Below are 22,827 nucleotides of genomic sequence, written 5' to 3'. Positions count from 1 at the left end.
AGCTTTTGAGGTATCATCATACAAAAAGACCACTAGATGTCGCTCTCTGCTTTATAATCTTTGGTTCTGATCTACTTATTCAATGAAACTTGGTATCATTTTTCAAACTTAAGAGTGATAGTTAATTCGATTTTGGTGGTGTTTTAGATCTGATTACTCAAATTCTTTGAGGGACTCTATAACAGAGATTCACTCTTCTTTGTTTCACTCACTTCATTTATCATTTATCACAAGTAAATAAAGATAGGGCAATGTTATTTATCCAATATGATAACTTAATTTACTTAGTCCAAGAGAATCTCGACATTACTTTTCTTTTGCCCTCAGTAGCTGGGAAAGGCTCCAACTACCCCATGATTTAAATAATTATTGAAATTCATGAGTGTTTTTTATGAATAACATAAAAACATACAATATAGGATGGAATAAAGTTGAATTGTCTTTCACATTTACCAACTAAATATTGTGATGTGTTGATGAGGCTTCATGAAACAGCTGATGAGGTATCATGAAACAGTGTCTTCATTTCATCTTTAAAGGTCACTCGATGCTTCATAATGTTTGGTCCTGATCTATAGTTCAATGAAACCTGACATTATTTTAAAACTGAGAGTGACATCTAGTGGACTTTCAAAAAGAAGACACCGTATAATGATACCTCATCAACTGTTTCATGAAGCCTCGTCAACCCATCAATAATGTTAATTCATGAATGTGCATAAAAAGGAGGAAATATAATATATGATAAATAAATGAAATAAAAGTGTTAAAACCTTTTCTCTATTGAACCATTTCTCCCTCAAAAAAGTTACAAACAGCCTTAGGCGATGTGGTTTTATGATGAAGCAAAAAAATCTAATAAAAAAGTCTCTTCTCCTTGAAAAGCTGGGCCCACAAACAGAAGGATAAATAAGATATTTTCTCACATTAATAAAGTAATCCGTAAAGAGAAACAGAGGGAAAATGCATAAGTATAAAGAAGGATAAATTCCTCTATTGCCTCACCGCCCAAGAGTGTTCCCCCGAGAACTGCGAGAACTGATTTACAATAGAGAAGGGTACGAGGACCAAACTGGTGGTGGGACCCCCGCCCGACTCTAGAGATGTAGAGGGGCCTTCATGCTTCATGGTTGAGTTATTACAAAAAAAAAGGGGGTTCGGGTGGATTGAAATAAAGAAAAATTAACACAGAGTGTGCAGTGTCTGCCCTGAAAAGCAAAAAGGATCCCCGTCTTCGTGAACAATGACTGGTCTAGATTTTCAAAGCCTTGCCGAGGATCAGATGCAGACATTCAGTCAAGAGGGGCAAGAAGGACTCAATTACCCAAACCACAAGATCTTATCAATGAATAAAAGTGCATATTTTACCACGATGACCTTACGAACATTAAGGAGCGAATCGTCCTAGTGGTTTGTATCACAAATATACAGTGTTGCGTAAATTAGTAGAAAATGTCAGCAAGATTTAACAAAATAAAAAAATCACATTTGGAATGTTGATTAAAAAAAATGACTTTAAAGTCCTGAATTAGAGATTGAATCATTCTATTCATCAATTGTAAAAAAAATATGGCACAATAAAACTGAAAGAGATGGGAAATATAACTAGTGATGTGTTGATGAGGCTTCATGAAACAGCTGAGGAGGTATCATGATACAGTGTCTTGATTTTGAAAGACCACTAGATGGCACTGTGAGTTTTGAAAAAATGATGCCAGGTTTCATTGATTTTTTTTTTTTTTAACATTTTTAAAAGGAAGACACTGTATCATGATACCTCATCAGCTGTTTCATGAAGCCTCATCAACCCATCCCTATGAAAAACAGCTTGACAGCATTAAAAAATGAACATGTTTTGCTTTGAGTTAACATTTTTCATGCAGCATCATATGAGAAAGTAGCTAAAACTCTAATTGTTTTTTTAACAACTGCTGGAGAGATATTTAGTAGATCAGTCCAGTATCAGAAGCTGGATATGCAATATAGTTATTGCTAAATGACGTTTTTCTTCTACACTCAAACTGATTTCTGGCTCAAATGCCACGAGCGAATCAATGTTCTGGCGGTTTATCAGCTTGATCAAGTGCAGGTATTGTCCTGGCCGGTGTCACAACAGATTATATGAGGCCAAAAGGATCTTGCGACTTCAGCTGCACCCTATTGACTTTCTCTCCCGATCTCCAGGCTCCGTATTGGCATTTCTGACATCATCTCCTTGAAATATTGAATTCCTCTCAGCTGTCAAGCTCATACAAAACACAGACCTGCATCAGTGTTCCTTAAAAAAAAAAACGCGGGCGTGTAAAAACGCATGAGAGGATTTAGAAGCACAAGGTTGGAAACAAAAGCGCAAAAATATAGATTTATCCTTTTCTTTCACATCTCCGTTTATCAAGATCAACTATTATCCAGGTTCAATCTGATATTTGAAATTCTCTTGAATGCTTTAAATCTGTAGGAAAAAAAAATTGAATAGGGATTCACATGGACTAACATTTAATGGCGGACTATCTAATTAAAATCCTTGTATTGTTCATTTCTAATAAGCATCAGGCTCCGACCTTTCAAATCGATATATTCAGCTTCCTTGTAAATGACCTGTACATAGAAAGATCATGGGTGTGTATATAGGAACCAAAAAATAAAGCTAATAAAAAACAGAATTCAATCGGTATTCAAATGATTCTTGTCATGCAATAAGCGAAGAAAAGTCAAATTCTCCTTTAGGTTTTTTTAAATTTGTATGCGAGGGGCAATTCAATAATCATCATTAAAAAAAATCATGAAGTAGTCCTTTCATTGATAATAATTACAAATAAATAAATAAGTATAATAGTAAAAAGATAAGATATGATAAAAAAAAGGCCATAATAAATAAATTGTTCATTATTAATTATGCCTTAAGTGTTGTTGATACAAAATAACAATAATAAAGATACTAAAGAATTGTACATTAAAAAAGAAAATGAATCCATGAATAAAATTCCAAACAAAATTAAAATATTATTAATTATTATGAAAATGACATGGACTTTAATTTAAATAAATAACACAATGGCATGTATCCACAATGAGTAGAATTTTTAAAATGCCAAATAAATTAGGTATTTTTACTCATATAAATGTCTTAATACATCTTTAAAAATAATTTAAATAGGTAAATACAAATAACTGACTGAAACCATAAATGACTGAACCCCTGCATCTCTTCTTGAGGGGTCGACTAAGGCCGATTTATTTCCAAATGCATTGACGTAAAAAAGAAAAACCTTTCCAACATTACAAGGTCAGGTGTTGTGTCCTTGAGCAAGACTCTTATGCCCGATCCCTCCTGATGGTGAGCTAGTGCGTTACAGCCTACTGCCATCAGTGTGTTGTTGGGTGAGAATGGGGGGAGAAATAAAATAAGGGAAGTCTCTTTTTAGAAGTGTTTTTTACATGAATTTAAAATGGGAAGTTACATTTTATTTACGGACTTATTAACAAATAAACAACATAAGATTATTAAAACGTGTTTAAGAATCACCTTGTTTTTGGCGAAGGAAGTATTCAGAACACTCCTGGTTTCTTTCCCCGTGTAGATCACCACGCCGATCACTGTGCCTGCAAACAACACGGAGCGGGTAAAGTAATGCTGCTCATTCGACATCACACACACACACAGACACACAGACACACACTCAACTCAAGTAAGATGAACCGCACGACAGAAAACACAATAAGGCTGAAGAGGCAGCAGTTTTGTCTTGATGTCACTCAGGCCAGTTTAATACGAGCAGACTTTTAGGTAACCTGGGGAAGCTCATAAAACCCAAATCAATACGTGGCCATCTTTATTCGCAAATTCATTACGGTGGCCTTAACACTGATAATTGATGAGTCATTAATAAAAAATGACCCGGACGGGTGTGAAATGGACCTTGTGAACCTCAACACACACCGTGAGGTCCTTAAGCCATGAAGTCACACAGAAAAGAAGCCAAAGAAAAAAGGAAGAGTAATTGAGTTTCGGCCCAAAGTTAGACAAATAAATAATAATAATAATAGAATAATTTGACAAATTGTTTGTAGCTCAACATGCCGAGGGAGCTATTTTCTTTTCACAGCTGGACGGCGGCTTGATCCAGGGCCTACAGCGGCTAATTCATCCATCAGGAGCTCCACCATGCGGGTGACGACATTCCTGAGCGAGGATGATGTAAGCAGCCAAGTCAGGCTTTTGTGCATTTGTTCTCCTGGTCAAGGTCAGGCCAAGGAGCCGAGCGACACCGCGGATCGATGGCGCAGCCGTCACTCGGGGTGTCACAAACATTCTCAACTGACATCAACACTTGCGTTGGTGGTGAGGGAAGATTATCTCCAGCCAGACTTTTGAATTATACACCGTTTAAAACTAGCCACGCTGTTGGAAGACATATTTTTAATGAAACGATTTGAAGGAGAGGAGTTTACTCACCTGACGCCACCACTGTACTGGCCCAGAGAGTGTTGTCAATACTCAGGCTTTCGTGTATCTGAGGGTCTGCATCTTCCTGCAGCAGAGACAAACAAGTAAAAGAAGTTCAGTCTTGGCTTCTTTGAACTGTGTTTGAAACGATCAATCACTGCGATCTTTATCAAGGGCCGGACAAAATGTAACATAAATAAACCTTCCAATTATTTAATAAAACTTTTTAGATTTCAAGATTATTCTTGCCATTTGAGACAACACAAGGGATACCTCAAACAGATTTGTTTCTGGGACTTGTCTCTGGGTCAAAGTGACCCGAGACAAGACAAGAAATACCGCAAACACAATTTATTCTGGGCCTTCGGGTCACCTTGACCCAGAGTCAACACAAGGGATACTTCGGACACAATTTATTCTGGACCTAAGGGTTAAGAATTGAATCATTTTATAAAATAATTTAATTTAATCATGCCTTTATTGAGTAAATGCATTTTTGAATGATAGAAATTAGAATATCAAACTCTTTGTGTAAAATAACGAATTAATTTTGAAAATATACAAATTTGACCTTTAAAATTAATGTAATAAATTGTTCAATAAAAGGTAATTTAAACTGTCCATACAGAGATTATTTACTTAAAGAAATCCTTTAAAATATTTATAATTATTAATAAAATAAAATAAAAAAAATTAATCAAAGTTTGAAATATTACATTAACAGCTGTTACAGGTCACATAAAGAGTAGGCGAGCCCCAAGTTTAACACATGAGGGAAAAAGACTTCTATTAACTTTTAGAGAGGTCAACAAAGTAAGAAGGCAAAAGAAGTTTATTAAATATTGTGAAACTTAAAAATATATCATTTAAAAAAGAGAGAGGATGAGAAATTGTTTTGTTAAATAAATCAAAAATACATTTTTCAATATACATGTCATTCCTCACATAAAAAAGGTATAAAGATAAGACTAATTTAAAAAATGTTGAAGGACTAGAAACAAATGTTTCGAAATTGTTAAAATATTTATAATTTCTATAAATATTTTTAGCCGTAACAGCAAATAAATATTAAAAAACAAATAATGGTTTTGCTATGTACTTTTTAACCATACATTACTATAAGAGTTTCATAATCATGTGCACAAACTCAAAATGGAGAGAAATTTTAAATAAACAAAACCAGTAGAAATGGTTTTCTTTAAATACTAAAAGTAACACATATAATAGTAAAAGTTCACATATTATACTAAACAGACTTTAGTGCCTCAGCTCGATTTTAAGCCTCAAACCTCGTAGTGTTATTGTGTTTTTATTACTAATTGCATTTAAATTAGTGTTATTCACACTCTATTTATTCAAAGATCTAAAGTGCTCCTCTGTAAACGAATAACAAATGAACGGACAGTATAATACAGGACCTTAAAGTGTGAAATATTTAATAAACCCATCAGCAAATTGTTGCTGAAGCCCCCTTAAAACGAGCAGGTCCTGAACCACTATTAAGAACTGGATAAGAACTAAAGAAGCTTCTCCATATGCAGCTCTCAAGCCTTGGTGAGTCCAAAGTGGCTTCTTTAAAAAGGGCAAACAGATGAGCGGCTGTGATAAAAAAAAAAAAAAGAAAAAAGCCCCATGAGGGTCTCTCGTTTCACCCGCCTGCCCTTTTTTTTTTCGCCGTCCCCTTAAATAAAGATGAACGCAGCGTCGGGAGTGCAGAGTCGAGGCTCCGGTTCCAGCTCAAATTCTCAACATGATATGATAATTATGATACCCAAGCGCTTGCATCCTGTCCAAATAAGAGCATGAAAAAAATCACTCTGACATTGGCATCATAACCGTCGAAGCATCTCCCCAAGAAACGAGCGACTCAAAAGAGAGGAAGAGAGGAAGAGAGAGAGAGAGAGAGAGAGAGAGAGAGAGAGAGAGAGGGCGGGCGAGGGGGGGAGAGAAAAGAGCCTCATAAAAAAGGTAAGTTAATTTGCTGTCGATCTGTGGGAACGCACTTTTTTTTCTCATCCTGCTCAGACTAAAAGCACACACTATGTAAAGGAAGGCCGTGGAGGATGAATGAGCGGAGGAAGTGCTTGCTCACTAAGCCTGGTGTGTGGCCAAGAGTGAAGACGGACCACAAAGCCTCCCTTTGTAACGCAGCTCTGCTCTCTGTGGGGGCTTCGCTAATCTGCTATTAATAAAAAAAAAAAGAAGAAGAAGAAAAAAAAAAATCACTGAGCAAGCAGCACAGGAGAGACGTAGCTGAAGCTGGGGGGACCTGCCTGTGATGTAAGGGGTTCGCCCGCTGCTGACAACAACAGGCCCAGATGGACACAGAAGGGCTTTTTGTCACAACTTGTCAACACACAAGAGTGATACACAATCCGTGTACACAAGCATCTGCACCGTTGGGGAGCCTCTGTCAACATTCGATGCATCTACAGTATATATATACATAAACTACCCCCCCCCCCCCCGCCCTCTCTTCTTTAACCCTCGTCTTACACCCCTTCAATTAACACAACTTCAATTTCCTGCCCCGACTGTGGGAACCCACTGATACGGTGTACAGTTGAATGGGCAGCTTACCCTCGTAAAGTTTCCCTCGAAACTGTGAATGTCCAGTTGAGGCTTCTGGGCGTAAACGAAGGCTTTGATGGAGAACAGGTCCTGGGAATCGAGAGGATAACGTGTGTCAACATAATAATAATAATGATAATGATGACAAAAGTTTGATTGACGTCAGGACCAGTTTGATAACAGTCCTGTTGCAGTGATGGTTTATATTTTTTTGTATTTTTATATGTAGGAAATAAAGATAAAAAGATATTACAGGAGTAAGAAAATGTCAGTAAACTTAAATTATTTTTCAATACATAGTATCAACATTGATTGTTTCAATTAACTGTTTAAAAATTAAAATAGTTTGTCTTTTTTTTTTACAATTAACATGTAAATATTTACAGCTTTTGTTAATTTTTGTGTTTCAATTAAACTTCCGGCAACTAGCCGGCAGCAGTCAATCCACATCTCAAGGATGGATAATAAAATACTGCTAGATCCCAGCGATGACTGAGGACGAGAGGATACAGTCAATTTCAGTAGCTTTTAAAGCTGATGTTTGACATTTTTTGGTTTCAAAACAAATTAAAAGCAGTTAAGACTTCATCAAAAGTCATGTGGTCTGTACATTTTTGCAACACCAGAGTCAAGTACTCGGACAATACTGCAAATATATCCTTGTATCATTGCCCCTGTATCATACTACACATTGCCAGATTATTGCTAATCCACATCCCTAAAAGATATAGACGAGAAATCAAACGTAAAAAAAATCAAACATACATTTTAAATAAATAAAAAATGATATTATATTAAGACGAAGAAGCTTAAATTGACCATAGTTTCATCAGCAGGACAGAAAACTAAAGTCTAAAGATGACAAACGTTTGGTATCAATTTCCTGTTGCGCAGGGAATTTCATCTGATAGCGATGCGTTCAGGGACATCAGGATACTTGTCTCTGATTCTCTGACATTCACTTCAGTGTCACGAGTCTCACCCCCACTGCTGGAAGCCTCTGTGTGCAGCTGACGGCTACTTTCAGCTTCCAGTCCGTTTCCCCGTCCAGCTGATCCGTTCTGATGAAACACGAACCTGGAAGAAGCGAGACGAGAGAAAATACGATGTGACGCGTGCATCCTCCACACCTGGATTTATTCAGTCAGAATCACACGGCTGACGGCAGTTTTAGTGACAACCGTACCTTGAATATGTTTAATAAAAATGATACGAGTAGGTTTTACACATGCTACAGGTTTGGGGAAACATGTTTTAAAAGTGCAACATCCATGTCATAAGGCCTTATTTACAAGGTTTTCATTGTTAATTTGACACAAAAACAAGCTTCACGAGGCAGAGGAATTGTGTTTCACGCGTCATCTACATGTTTTCTAATGCTACTTATATTCCTATATAAGTATCATAGAAATGTCAGAGTTAAGGTTTAAAGTAGGAGGAAAAAAACTACATTTTTAAGCATCACATTGGTGTAAACAAGAAAAAAAACGTTTTTCTGGTAGTTTTTAACTGTAAATAAAACAATTTAAAGCTCATTATGGATTAATATAGTATCGTATCATTGATATAACGTAGATAAATGATCTTATAGGAAAGGCTACGAGGGTTTAAACATAAATATAGATGAACAATTAGCCGTCGTGCAGCTGTGGTGTCCGCCAACCATTGAGCGAGTCATGACCTGTATTGATCTACAGTAATATTACATAAAATATGTGATTGATGAGATCAAACATTGGACAGCTGGAACAAAGGTCAGCTCTAAACCATCTCTGACGATTTATGGAAAACATGAAGACGATAACTCATGGATCCCTGCAGTAGATACTGGAGTATCGATAAGATCTATGTGCAAGTACATGTGTGTATGGAAGAGATGTGTGCGTGTGTGTGTGTGTGTGTGTGGGAGCATAAAGACATCCACTCGCCGCCGCGTTTATTGGCACATCAAAGATTGATGGACAGACTGTCCTTAAGATTGTTTCTTCACAAAAAGCCCTCACACAAAGAAACAGCCTATTGATTAACCACAACTATGTGCTGTAACTCATCGGAAATTGCGGGCAGTCGTCAGTGTGACACCGGAAGACTGTCGATTGAGTATGACGAGAAACATTTAACAACCAAATGATCTTGACAGAAAGTCAGAGGTGAGCAAATCCCCAACACAGAAAACAAATAAATCTTTTTTTGCTGCCATTTTTGCCATAGATATGAAAACCTAAATGTAGTAAAACGGGGAACATTAAATCAATCTGCTGAAGATGTCTAAAAGACTTAAATATATGAAGTAAAGTAAACTTTGGAAAATGCTTAAACTGTATTTTTATTTATTTTTAACTGTTTCATTTCCTCTGCAGGGAATTACTTTTGTGTTTCATTTCTCTTGCACTTAGATCTCCTTATTCTCGAGCATTTACACAAAAGCCAGCATTACAAAAAAAAGAAAAGGAAAAAGTGTAAATAAAATAATTTACTCACCAGTTTTCTCTGACGTTCTAAGAAAAATCATGTCTGCAGGAATCCTCTGATTCTGTAGGAAAGGAAAAGATGGAAGAAGAGATAATTGTGTTAAATATTATATAATTTACACACTATTAACAACCTTCAAACACTTTCATTGAACCTTAAATTTAAAGAAAAACAACTAAAAAAAAACAAAATCACTCTGAAATATGACATTTACAAATTCATTGTAGTGTTTGGAGAAGATACAGGATCAACAAGATCCTACCAAATAGACTCAAAAAGAGTTTCTTCCTGTAAGAAGTCAGGACACAGAAGAACTGATTTAGAATGTCTTACTTGTCAATTGTGTAAGTCAGTAGAACTGTGTATGCAACGATGTGGTTTATTATGTGCAGCACTGTTTCTAAAATGGGTCCTTGATGTTTTACCCTTATTGTATTTTCATTATGTAGCGCTGATCGTTTTTCTGTTTTAAAAGCACCTGTAGCTCTTGTTAATTGGGTTGAACTTAAAATTAAACTTTCTCTAATGTTGATCAAACGTTATGGATCATGAATATACATTTACAGTTTATATAATTTACAGTATAAATCATTTAATAATTCAATTTCTTTCCATGTAACCTTTTTTCTATACAACATTATTCCTACATTTTAATCTAAAATACATACAACAAAATATATATTTTAAAATATAATATTTATGGCCATTCCAAGACATAAACATGTTTATATTGAGTAAATAAGGGATCGGTTCTTATTATGTTTGATGAAAAAAAAATGCAAATAATTTGTAAATATTAATTTCAATAATATATTTTATGGCTTGGAAATGAGCTCTTACAAATCCATATTATTTTACAGGTTGTTATGGTAGTTTGTACAATGTAAATAATGTGTTTAACAACTAAAATAAGGGTATGACTTCAATTTCCATTTAAAAAATATACATATTGTTGACCTACCTTCTCAACGATGATCATGTCTCCGACTTGAATATCGGAACTTTTCACTTGAATTTTACCTGCGGAGAAAAATCAAGGAAAAGGTCATTAATAGATAATAAGAAAAATGAAATGACATTGACACATACAGTATATGCTGATGATATACTACTGTCGTTTGATGATTATGTGTGCGAAGGGCAGCAGTTCTGGTGCCATTTTTTCACGCATCACCTTTACTTTATGAGCTCCTCAGAAAACGTGAGTAACAATAATAATGATTCGTATATGGAAATAACTTAATTGTTACCTACTTTTAAAGAGTTCATTCTTCAGTTATAAAAAAAACAATAAAATGTTTATACTATCTATACTGGTGAACTCAAGTTGACTAAAACCATGACATACTTCAATAAAAACCTAAATGTTGATGTTTGTAAACTTGATAACAATGTCATCGATTGACCAAGAGACTCGTATTGTATGTTCCCAGAGACCATTAAGAGGATGAAGCTTTTGAAAAAGAGGCTCTTTTTAACAGGTGGGAAAATAGATGAGGAAATTGATTTTGAGGACTTGGAAGGTGACGTCTGCTCCTTGAAACCCGCAAGTCGGTTTCGCTCTTCCATCTGTCTTCTCGCCTTCTAACGGATTGATTACCAACAAGGTGATAAAGTAATACCCTTCTGTTTTTGTCTCTGGTCTGAGGCTCAGACAAAAACAACAGCACACAGGGTCACTCCGGCTATATTGACTCGGAGAAGTCTCTTCTTACAAAGTTCGTATGCAATCACAAGAGCAGATATAGAGGGTTGTGAGAGCGACATCCTCAGCACGGGTCATTGATATCACACAAGAGGATTGACCACATTCAACAAAAGGGACAGATCTTAGATCATAGAGTCCCAAGAAAGGGAAGGAGGGGAAGAAAATCAATGCAATTACAGCAAGAGGAACGACTTCTGTTACTAGCGAAGGTCCAGCGGAGTGTCGTCTCTTAATTGCATGGCGGTGAGAAAAGAGGGGGGCCGGTGGCGAGGAGTGTCACTAAACACTCGACTATCTATTATCATAATGTCAGCAAACACTCACTGGTGTGCGGTGGATGGATTTCACTCCTTTTCTCTCACTCACCTCGTAATGTCAGTTTGCTGTAGAGTTGAGAGTTCATCTCTTTGTCCCGCTGGTAGCGCCGGATTTCATCTGCCGCCTCACGGATCATCGTGACGGCTAAAACGAAAGCCTGTCAAAGAGAAACGTTGGATATTAAAGGTATGTTATCATGTAGTTAACTGTGGAAATTTATATTTTTACTAATGAAGTGTTGATGAGGCTTCATGAAACAGTTGATGAGGTGGTTGATACAGTGTCATCATTTTTAAAAGACCACTAGATGTCACTCTCAGTTGGAAAATGATGCCTGGTTTTATTGAATAAGTTGATCAGAGGCAAATATTATTAAGCAGAGAGTGACATCTAGTGGTGTTTCAAAATAAAGACAGTGTATCATGATACCTCATCAACTGTTTCATGAAGCATCGTCAACCTTTCACTAATTTGGCAAAAAAAAATTGCAGCAGATATGCAGGAGATCAACAATGACAACAGGACAATCAAAATTATTTATTTAAAAAACAATAACATGAATTCATTTAAGAGGATAAAATAATGCAACAAGAGATTAACCAAATAAAACGATCAAAGAAACGAATGAAATTATAGTTAATAAAATGCCTCTCAACATAATATCAACGCAGTAAAAATATAGCAATAAGCAATCAACCGGATTTAATACAAAATATAATACTTTACTATACTCATATATATATATATATATATATATATATATATATATATAGTAGAATAATAATAATCCTATTCCTGACTTCTTATTATGGTAGACTAGGTAAGTATCAAAAATAATTTTCAGTGTTGTTTTTTCTAACCAGGAAAAAATAAATAAACCTTAATATATACTAAGCAAAGGTGTAAATCAGGGGTTTCAATTCATTCACACAAGGGTCAAGTCAACAGTTTCTCGATCAAACAAAATGCTTATTTACCAAACTGTCTTCAACAAAAAGTACGATTTTTGAATCTTTTAATTCTTGGAAGCTCAATCTTTAATAATACTGTGTATCTCCTTCTTAATCAAACTCTTTCATCAAATTCCTTCAATGATAGTTTTACTCTTATTGGAAATCTCTGTATAATTGTGGAAAACAAAATCTCTTATTACTTATCGTACCTTATACACTGGCATATTTTATCGACATAAACAGAACAAACTTGAATTTTGAGCCAAAAAATCCAACAGACCAAACTGAATTAAATGACTTGGCGGACCTGATTTGAGTTCGACATATTTGTAGCGTTAAAAAAAGAAAAAAATATGGACTTACCAGTGGTGCCCAGTACGTGTACAAATATCCGATCTTGAGTGAGGGCACGAACTGGGAACAGGCCACCACCAGGAAGTAGAGATTGAGAAAGAACTTGAACTGCTGATAGAGAACCTGTGAGAAGACAGAAAAAAAGGGGGGAGGAGGAGATTATTTATGAACTCAATAATCTTGGGTACAACTTTCAAAAAACTTATCAGAGACAAAAAGGATCAATAGACTTTCGGTTAACGAACTTTCCAACATTAAGAGGAAATGCATGCTAAACTCATTTGGTCTGTATTTAATAATTCAGTGTGAAGGGAATAGAAACCCAACATCGACAGGAATATCTACTTCGCCAGAAGAATGGTAGCCTTTTATAGCTCAGGGAGAAAAGAGACTCTTAATTATAGAACCATTCGTCTAAATAAATGTGATTGATTTCTTTAGTCCCCTGCAGTGCAAATTCTTAATGACAGAATAATAGGAATAGATCCAGGGAGAGATGGAGTACTCATAAAACAGTTAAGCTATTTGAGACTAACATATTTTACACACTTTCAACGTGGAACATTAACCAACCCCAATCCAAGGAAGTTGGAAAAAAAAAACCTCATATAATATATTAGTTTCATGAGCCAAAACGTGAACTAAACGAGAGCAAAAACCTACCCCAGGCACGAAGGTGAAGAAGTTGTACTTCTGGTTTTTGATGGAGTTTTTGGGATATTTCTCCTCACATTTCTCAGGATAGCCGAGCCAGACCGTTCTGGCCTTCACCTCCTTCCTCCTCCGACACACTCGAGTGAGGCAGTCACAGCAGCTGACACACGGGAGAGAAAGAAGGTCAACCAAAAACCTTTAAAAAAAATGAACACTAGATTTACCATATTAGATACCGTTTGTATTTTCATTTTGACAGTTTAGAATCCCTTTAAATTTTGCTCAAGGGTACATTTTCTGTCATTGGTTCATTTGGTTTTTGTTTGTTAACTCAACTTAATTTTTAAGGGGGTTGTCACAACACTACCAACTAGCAACCACAGCATTCATTAATACATTAAACTTATACTTGTATGTGGGTTTGGGGTGTGTCGCTATTGGCTAAATAAAAAAACATTAAGTCACAGTTTTTGGGTAAAAATTGATAGAACTGAAAATCAAGGGAAAAGCAACTGATTTAGCTGCGTGGTTTTGTAGTTGTTAAAATACTTAAGCTAGTGATGTGTTGATGAGGCGTCATGAGACAGCAGATGAGGCATCATGATACCTCCTTCTTAGTTCTTTACTAGGAATAAATCAAACCACAAGTGTCAACTTTCAAACTTTGTTTCCTTTTAACATCTTATCCTCTTACACGTTTTCATGTTGTCAATACAACTAAAGAAGATTACAGTGAAAGAATATCATAAAACCTTATAATGCTTAATTTCCTTATAATGCCTTATAATGCTTAATTTCCTAAAACCTGTTCCAGAAGATCGAGCCCTTATACAATAAGGAGCTGTCTCGTCTGCAGTTAATACAAAACTCTGCAGCAAGAATTCTGACCTGCTCTAGTAGAAGAACTCACATTTCCCTGATCCTTAAAACTCTTCACTGCCTGCCAGTTTCTTTCAGGATCAACTTTAAAATTCTGGTTCTTACTTTCAGATCTATTCATGGTCAGACTACACCTTACATCAGTGATCTGATCCAGCCTTACACCCCAGCTCGGGCTCTGAGGTCTGTGGATCAGAATCTACTGATGGTTCCTGAACACGCTTTAGGACCAGAGGAGAGAAATCCTTCCAGGCTGTTGCTCCTAAGCTTTTGAACGATCTTCCGTGTGTTTGATGATCTACTGACTCCTTCAAGAAACATCTTAAGAGATTTTTATTTGTGCAGGCTTTTTTCTGAGACTCCTGTGTTTGTCTTATGTGTCTTATAGCTTTTTATAGTATATAGTTTTAATTATGTATTGTTTTTGATTGTTAAAGCGCTTTGTGAGCCTGGTCCAGAAAGCAATTTAGAAAGCAATTACCATTACTTACTTACCTGCTTAAGAGTTCTAATCTAGGCACTAAAACACATAAAATATCCTCACATTGGACCAAGTTTGACTCAATATATTTTGTCTCCTCAACAAAGTTACACAACAAAGAATTAGATATTCTAATTCATCGCTCACTTTTGCAACAGATATTTGACTTTCCACCAGCTTACTAATGACTACACGGGGGCTTATGCCGGATCCCTTCATGAAAAGCAAACATGGCGACGTGTGGAGGTAAATTACAAAGTGAACTGACCTGAACTGGCACCTGTTTGAGAGCGCGGCAGTGTATACCGTCATGCTCATCAGCTTGGCTTTTCCACTTTTTAAGCAAGTTGGCAAAACATAAAGCTAAATAAATCAACTTTGGTAAACGTCGTGTTTGTATTGGCTTGGTGCTTCTCTGCCTCTGTACACTCTGCATGCAGATTCATAAGAGAGATTATTTGAGCAAATGAATGCTATTTAAATAATATGCCATTTGAACAGTCGGGGTTTACGGAGTGTGAATTATTTGTGTTTTATAATCCCGCACAAAAGCACACACAAAATTACTGGAAAGCATCAAACTGGTCAGCTGTGAAAAATCCGATTTGTTCATTAGTTGAGGCAACCGGGGGGGTGGGGGGGGCGATCAATACGTGACTTCGACGGACGACGCACCACTAACCACAAAATTAAAAAAATTCAAGACTTTTTTATGACATCGTTTCATGTAGAACTGCTTGAACATAATCCCGGGACGTCAATAGAGGGGGGATTTCTCGAGAGGAAACAGAGTCAAATTAATTATAAGATGATAAAATGCACAGTTTTGTTGAAACAGTAAATCTTTTTAGAGCTGATTATGTGCTTCGTGGCGCTCCAACCAAAACACGACCTCATCCTCCTTTTGCACTTCATGCACAACTACCAGAGCGTGGGAAATCCAGATTGATAGCAGTAATCATGATTATAAATAATATGTGAGACACCAATATTTACTTGTAAAAGTGTGACCGCGAGAATATTAATCATCCAGACAAATGCTAAAGAGCAACATTTATTTGGATAATAATGAGAAAATAAGAAGGGAAAAGTGCTTCATATAAGTGTTTACTGAACGTGGATAGTGGACATGGACAAGTTATTTCAGGTTATTGGGTGTTACCTTTCAAAAATCAGAAGTATGGACAGGTATTGCCAACATCTATCACAACAAAAAATTATAGGTTTTCTATAGCTATAATAATAAGAATAATATTTATTTAAAGGCAACTTTATGGTCACTCAGGGTCACCATACAGATATACTGTATTTAATAAAGCAAAACACGTTAAAAAAAAAAAAAAATTAATCAGAAACACATTCATCTTAATTTTTAGCTAAACATCTCAAAAACCTACGCTTAAACTGTTTCCGGATCCGAAATTATACATTTATATAGTAACTAACATAAACATCTGTAACATGGTTTTAAATGCAGTTCTGACCAACAGGATCTACTTACAGGATGAACAAGTCATCATTATTTTATTTACATATGTTTTCCTTTAATAACAATTAATATAACGCAGTTTTTTAAAGTATTTAAAAGGTGAATTAAAAATAGTACATATTTGTACCCCTAAGAAAAGTGGGTACGTTGTTTGAAAAGTATCTGTGAAATAGTGTATGCTGCTCTATTTAACAAACAAAAAAAGTTGTTCCAAAATGTATCAGATCCAGCCGTCAAAAGTTTTTTCATACCTGGAACAGAGAACCTTCCAGCCTCCACAGAGGAACCAGCAGAGGCCTCTTTGTCTTTGGTTGACTCTGGCCCTGGGCAGAGTCTGGTAGTCGCTCTCATCGTTCTCAAAGGCTTCCTCAGACATCATGAGAGGCATTTCATCCAGGTTTGAGGGCTCATCGTCTATAGAAAATCTGTCAAAGAAGTTCATCAATTAGAGGGTTGAAGAACAAAAGTTTGTCCCAAACATTTGTTTTAGTTCCAAATCCAGCCCAACAAGTCATTTTACGTGGCCTGTGGATGGTTTGCTCCAAATGAAAGTAGATTAATATTTATATCGTATTAAGGTATCAGTATTTAACTAAAGCAAGGAAAAGGTTATCATTCTAAACTACTATACAAAGACTTTCAATAAGAGGAAAACTGATGTTGAAGGAAAGGAATTGGATGGTGTTTGGTGATAGCGGACAAAGAAAAAGAAAGTTAAGATAGATCTAGCAACCAAGAATGAAAAGACATTATCGCAATCAGACTGTAACTTCCTGTTACAGACAGTTTGGTCAGTTTACTTTTTGGGCCCCTGTGGCCTACAAGGGACTCCAAGGGGTAGCTTAGAAAATCTGAGGGATGGGGTGTAATATTTATTGAAAACATAATATAATTTTTTTATTTCTTTTATGTATTATGCTCAAAAAAAAAGGAAATATACCAAACGCATTCCTAAAAACACATTTTTAACCCTTCTGTTATCTCAGAGTAACCCGGAGGCCCCGAAAACAAATGTGCTTGAGGTATCCCTTGTGTTGTCTCTGGGTCAACGACTTCCCTGGCTTCCAGAAATACATGTGTAGTGATGGAGGTTGTTCACCTTGAAGCAAAACAAGGCTCAATTATTCCCTATTCCAACAAATAAAACATACTGCAATATGAATAAAATGAAGGAAATCCAAAAGAAAAGTTGGTCTTTCATTATTTATTTTAAAGCATGTTCTGTTTCGCTATTGCAAATGGAGTCCCTGGCCATAGGCTATTGGTGTTTGAAGGGCCTGGGTATGTAGACATTTGGAAACACCTGACAGAGACTGCATAATAATAATAATAATAAGATTTTGGTCTCTTGGGTGATTTAGTTTGACACCCCTGCTCTATATGATTATAGTAACATTCAGGGGATAAGCAATGACACAATCTTTTTTCCTTTTTATACATATGTTTTAGTTTATATTTAGACTTGCATGCTTCTTATGTTTCTATCTTGTAACACATTCAGGAGCTGCTGAACTGTGAATTTCTCTGTGAGATGAATAAAGTATCCATCTATCTATCTATCTATCTATCTAACTGCAAAGACAAAAATAGCAATACTGTAGGATCAATTGATGGATGTGGTAGACATCAACATTTAAGTGGATAGGTATAACTGTTTAGCAGTTCTTGAACTATAAATGAGCAATGTTTCATGTATTTTTACTGTAGAGATGTTGATTAGTGTCCACTAGTGAAGAGTATATATGTCACTCTTCATAAAACACAATATATTTCAATTAATATATAGAAATCTAAAGAAACCTTAAAAGTTGACAAAAACCTTTCTTGATTTCTATACTCAAGAAGTAAGTAAGTAAGTAAGTAATTTTTATTTATATAGCGCTTTTCCAGACCAGGGTCACAAAGCTCTTAAACAATCAAAACAATACTCAATAAAGTATATACTTTATACTTCCGCTTCCGGTGAGCCTTTGATCGGCTGCTTGAACGTGAGCTCCTGCAATAATTGCCAAAAACAGTCGTTTTAACGACTACTTGTCCGGATATTATGCTCATATCACTAAAGATATGTCTCAAGCATCTCGGATCTATGATCGTGATGCTCTTTTCAACATCAGAGAGTCGATGGAGGATTATAATCGCGACCGTTTCCAACGTCCGGTGAACGTGTTTCCGGCTCCGCTTCTCATCGACTCAGACTCTGTGGAATATCGTTTGATCTCTCGGGTACCGGGCGATTTCCACAAGCGATCGAGTCGGTCTGGAGTTCAGTTGAGGATGAGACGCGCATTCGCGATCGCTCGGAAGAACTCTGACGTCATCGATGTTTGATCGACATTCCTCTCGCTGAAGAGCATGACAACAAGTCAGCGCTGCCGTCTGCCCAGACCTCAACGAAAGGTGGTAAGATTTTTTCATTTCCTCTCTTTATTTCGGCTTTTACTACCGAGTTGAACGTGAGTGACAGCCGTCACCCACGTGACCGCTGTTCGCTTCAAAAGATCCCGCTCTGCGCGCCTGACAGTGACGCGGCGTCGTCAGTGACGTCATCGATGCTGAACGTAGGACTTCTAAATGTTCGCTCCATTACTAATAAATCCTTTATTCTTAATGATCTTTTCACAAGAGTTAATTTGGATGTATTATGTCTTTCTGAGATTTGGCAGAGAGAGGAAGAGTTTATTCATCTGAACGAACTCTGTCCAGTAGGGAGCGCTGTCCTGGGGAAGCCTCGCCTCTCTGGTCGTGGAGGAGGTCTTGCTACCGTTTTTAGGGAGAGTTGTTCTTGCAAAGTGATTCAGACACAGGAATTCACTTCTTTTGAGTCTCAGATGATCTTGGTTGGTTCTACAAGACCTTTCTATTGTGTGTCAATCTACCGCCCGCCTGGTCCGGCAGCGGTGTTCTTGAAAGACTTCAGTGACTTCCTATCTTCCATTATTCAAATGGAATCTGTTCTTATTCTTGGAACTTTAATCTTCATGTTGATGACTTCAAATCTTGTTCTGCTAAAGAACTTTTAACTTTAACAGAAGCCTTTAATTTTGAGCAACATGTTTCTGAACCCACTCATCAAAAAGGCCACATTTTAGACTTAGTTTTTACTCTTGGCCTGGACATTTCTAATGTATCTGTACATGATGTCCATCTGAGTGATCATTCTCTTGTCTTGTTTAACCTGGACTTCATCCCTGAACCTAAGCCTTTGAAAGTTAGGTCTCAGAGACGTGTCATCTCAGCCGATACTGCAGACAGTTTTTCTGCTATGTTTGACGCTCTTTCCTTTGCCCAGACGTGGACAGTTTGGTTCACTGTTTCACTACTCATTGTGTTGAAATACTGGATCAAGTGGCACCTGTTAAATCGAACTTGAAAATTCAGAAAAAACGGTGCCCTTGGACAAATGAAGATCTCCTGAGTCTGAAGAGACTTTGTCGAAAGACTGAGCGTCTCTGGAAGTCCACTAAACTTGAGGTGCACAGACTTCACCTCAGGGATCTGATGTCTTCTTACAATGAGATGGTAGAAACTGCTAGATCTGATTACATCAGAAAACTGGTAGCAGCAAATAAGAAAAACCCCAAAGTTTTGTTTGACACGATTAATTCACTCGTGTCTCCTGCTCCTCAAATCACGCCTGTCTTCTGTGAAGCTGACAGCAATGCATTGTTGAGATTTTTCGTTGACAAAATTAAATTGATCAAAGAGAAAATCTCTCCCCCTTTGTTTGGAACCCCTACTGTCTCTGAGCCCCTCTCCTCCTCTTGGTCCTCCTTCACTGCTGTATCTTTGGGTGATATTTCAGCACTAGTGAACAAGATGAAACCCTCCTCTTGCTCAGATGAGCAAACTGATAACACAAAAGGAGTTCCAGAAAATCAAGGAAAAGCCTGAACAAATAAAAACGTCTAAAGATGTTTCTTAAAGGAGTCAGTAGACACCATTAGTGAGCAACGTTTTATGTATTTAAACAGTGGAAATATTCATGAATTGCACAGTAATTACAGTGAAACGATGGCACTATTTATGTTGCATAATGCATTTTAATTCATATTAAAAAAAAACGTATAGTTGACAAAAATCTGACCTCATTTTCATGCTCAGCAGGTCTTGAACTGCAAGCGAGCAATTTTATAAAGTATTTACCTGTGGAAAAGTTGGTTATTGTCCTCTAAGTACAGTATATTGATGTCACTCTCCATGAAACACAATATGTTTATATATAAATATAAAGAAACCTTAAAAGTTGACAGAAATCAGGTCAGATTTTAATGTTTACTTCACCTATAACTAAATGAGCCATGTTTCATGTATTTTAAAAGTGGAAATGTTGATTTATTGCCCAGTAGGTATGATGAAATAATATATCTATATTGCAACATGCATGTTCATTCATATTTTTCTTAAACAAAGATGACCGTTCAGGAGTTCTCGAACTATACATGAGAACATTTTAATGTATTATTACTCCGAGTACTGTATTTTGTTGTCATTCTTAATAGAAACAAGATACATTTTAAATTCATATTTAAAAAAAGAGCTAATAGTTCCGTCTAATCGATTTTGACATCAACAGATTCCAGTAATACTTGCTATTCCAGGGAAAGTGAAAGCAACGTCACTCGTTTCTGAAGCTTTTGTGTTTCCCCGAATTTCGAAAGTAGTGAAATTCACGTGATTGACAATCTGATTCAATAACACATCCTTGTTGTCTCTATTAAACATTATCAGTATTTGAAGAATAGTTTAAGCTTTTTTTTAAAGCTCAATAACAACACAAAAACGAGGTTTACCTGATTTTCTGTGTGTCATCCAACTGACACTGTCATGTGACAATAATAAAACGACTAAAAAGGGAATACGGAGTTATTGAAGATGCTTTTAATATACAATAAAATATATTGTATCGATCCAATCGTCCATGGAAGTTCTGAGAAGGCAGGGAAGTAAACAAGAGTCAAGGATGTGACAGGGATGCGAAGGCTCTGACAGCAGCAGCAGCATTAGCTAACACATGCTAACATCAATAACAATGACTTGCAAACACAAGAGCGAGACAAAATGTCACTTGATAACGAGGCAGTTACAGTTCACGGTCGGGAAAACGAGTCCAGCGAGGTTTCTTACCTCGAAAGTCTTGCTCTGTTGTAATAGGGGAGCCTTTTCGAATTCTTCCGCATTGGACCTAGCGGAATGCTGTCAGCCATGATGGCTGGGCCGTACTATGGGTGACGTCAGAGACAGGGATTTGTGGTGCGTTCACGGCCCACTGAAAATACCACGTCCATATTATTTTCTGTGATATCTGTATTTTTTTTTAAGGTGAAATAAGATACATTTTTTTATTATAAGCACTGCGGTTGAATAGATACTTAAACTGTTTATTATTATTATAATAAGTATTATTAGGATTATTGTTTTTATTAAATAGTAGTAGTAGTAGTAAGCAAGTAAGCAAGTAAGTAAGTAAGTAAGTTAGTAGGTAAGTTAGTAAGTAAGTAAGTTAGTAAGCAAGTAAGTAAGTAAGTAAGTAAGTAAGTAAGTAAGTAAGTAAGTAAATAAGTAAGTAAGTAAGTAAGTGAGCAAGTAAGTAAGTAAGTAAGTTATATTTCTAGAGCGCCTTTCCAGACCAGGGTCACATTCGTTTGAGATCTCTATTTTTTTAGGTAAAATAAGATACATTTTTTTATTATAAGCCCTGCGGTTTAATCACTACTTAAACTGATTATTATTATTATAATAAATATTATTTGGATTATTGTTTCTATAAGATAGTAGTAAGCAAGTAAGCAAGTAAGTAAGTTAGTAAGTAAGTAAGTGAGTAAGTAAGTAAGTAAGTAAGTAAGTAAGTAAGTAAGTAAGTAAGTAAGTAAGTAAGTAAATAAGTCAGTAAGTAAGTGAGTAAGTTAGTAAGTAATTTATATTTTTAGAGCGCCTTTCCAGACCAGGGTCACAAAGCATCAGAGTCTCAGAAAATCGTGTGTAAGTAGTAGTACTAGTAGTAGTATTTATTTTAATAATATTGTTGCTGTTGTTATTATTGTTGTCATTATCATCACAGCACTCAAGGACAAAGTAGAGACAGATTAAAAAGTAACATTAAAAAAAGACAGAGTTATAAAGGTAAAGAGAGAAACAACACGTTTCTAAGTACATTTCTAAAAGGAAAAAAACTACAAAACATGAATTACAGTGAATAAGGTTGTTTTAAAAGTTGTTTTTTAAGTGAGTTTTAGAAACAGTTATTGAATTGATGTTACAGATGTGTTACTATCATTATCAGTGTTATTTGTATTAATATTATTATTATTATAGTGAAGTCATCATTTTATAATGACTATTTGGAATCTTTAAAAAACTATTTTCATTCACAGCTCAAACACTGCCCAGTTTAACTACTGTATCTTAGTAAGTTCAGACATGTTTATGTCTGTGAGGCTGTTTATGCATCATGTGAAGACTGACTGATCGAGTGTGAGGTGGTTATCGGTCTCAAACTTA

The 22,827-nt window shown here is 36.1% G+C and overlaps 1 protein-coding gene across 2 annotated transcripts in view; it reads right to left on the bottom strand.

Annotated features, from left to right (window-relative positions):
• The window catches only part of atp9b (ATPase phospholipid transporting 9B), a 37,913-nt gene extending 16,369 nt beyond the window's left edge, over window positions 1-21,544 (bottom strand). For both annotated transcript variants that reach the window (XM_087786484.1, XM_087786485.1), the window contains exons 1-11: window positions 21,454-21,544; window positions 16,578-16,751; window positions 13,487-13,637; window positions 12,833-12,946; window positions 11,565-11,673; window positions 10,452-10,510; window positions 9,500-9,551; window positions 8,001-8,095; window positions 7,028-7,108; window positions 4,457-4,532; window positions 3,527-3,603 (exon numbers count right to left, since the gene is read on the bottom strand). In XM_087786484.1, coding sequence (XP_087642610.1) covers window positions 3,527-3,603; window positions 4,457-4,532; window positions 7,028-7,108; window positions 8,001-8,095; window positions 9,500-9,551; window positions 10,452-10,510; window positions 11,565-11,673; window positions 12,833-12,946; window positions 13,487-13,637; window positions 16,578-16,751; window positions 21,454-21,533 — 1,068 coding nt within the window. In that variant the 5' untranslated portion in view covers window positions 21,534-21,544. The remainder of the gene's footprint in view (window positions 1-3,526; window positions 3,604-4,456; window positions 4,533-7,027; window positions 7,109-8,000; window positions 8,096-9,499; window positions 9,552-10,451; window positions 10,511-11,564; window positions 11,674-12,832; window positions 12,947-13,486; window positions 13,638-16,577; window positions 16,752-21,453) is intronic.
• Window positions 21,545-22,827: the final 1,283 nt, after the last annotated feature.

Source organism: Callionymus lyra, chromosome 3 (genome assembly GCF_982586985.1).
Source record: "Callionymus lyra chromosome 3, fCalLyr1.hap1.1, whole genome shotgun sequence".
Classification (NCBI taxonomy): domain Eukaryota; kingdom Metazoa; phylum Chordata; class Actinopteri; order Syngnathiformes; family Callionymidae; genus Callionymus; species Callionymus lyra.
The sequence above is the reverse complement of the archived record's forward strand: the minus strand, read 5'-3'. Positions and strand labels throughout refer to the sequence as shown.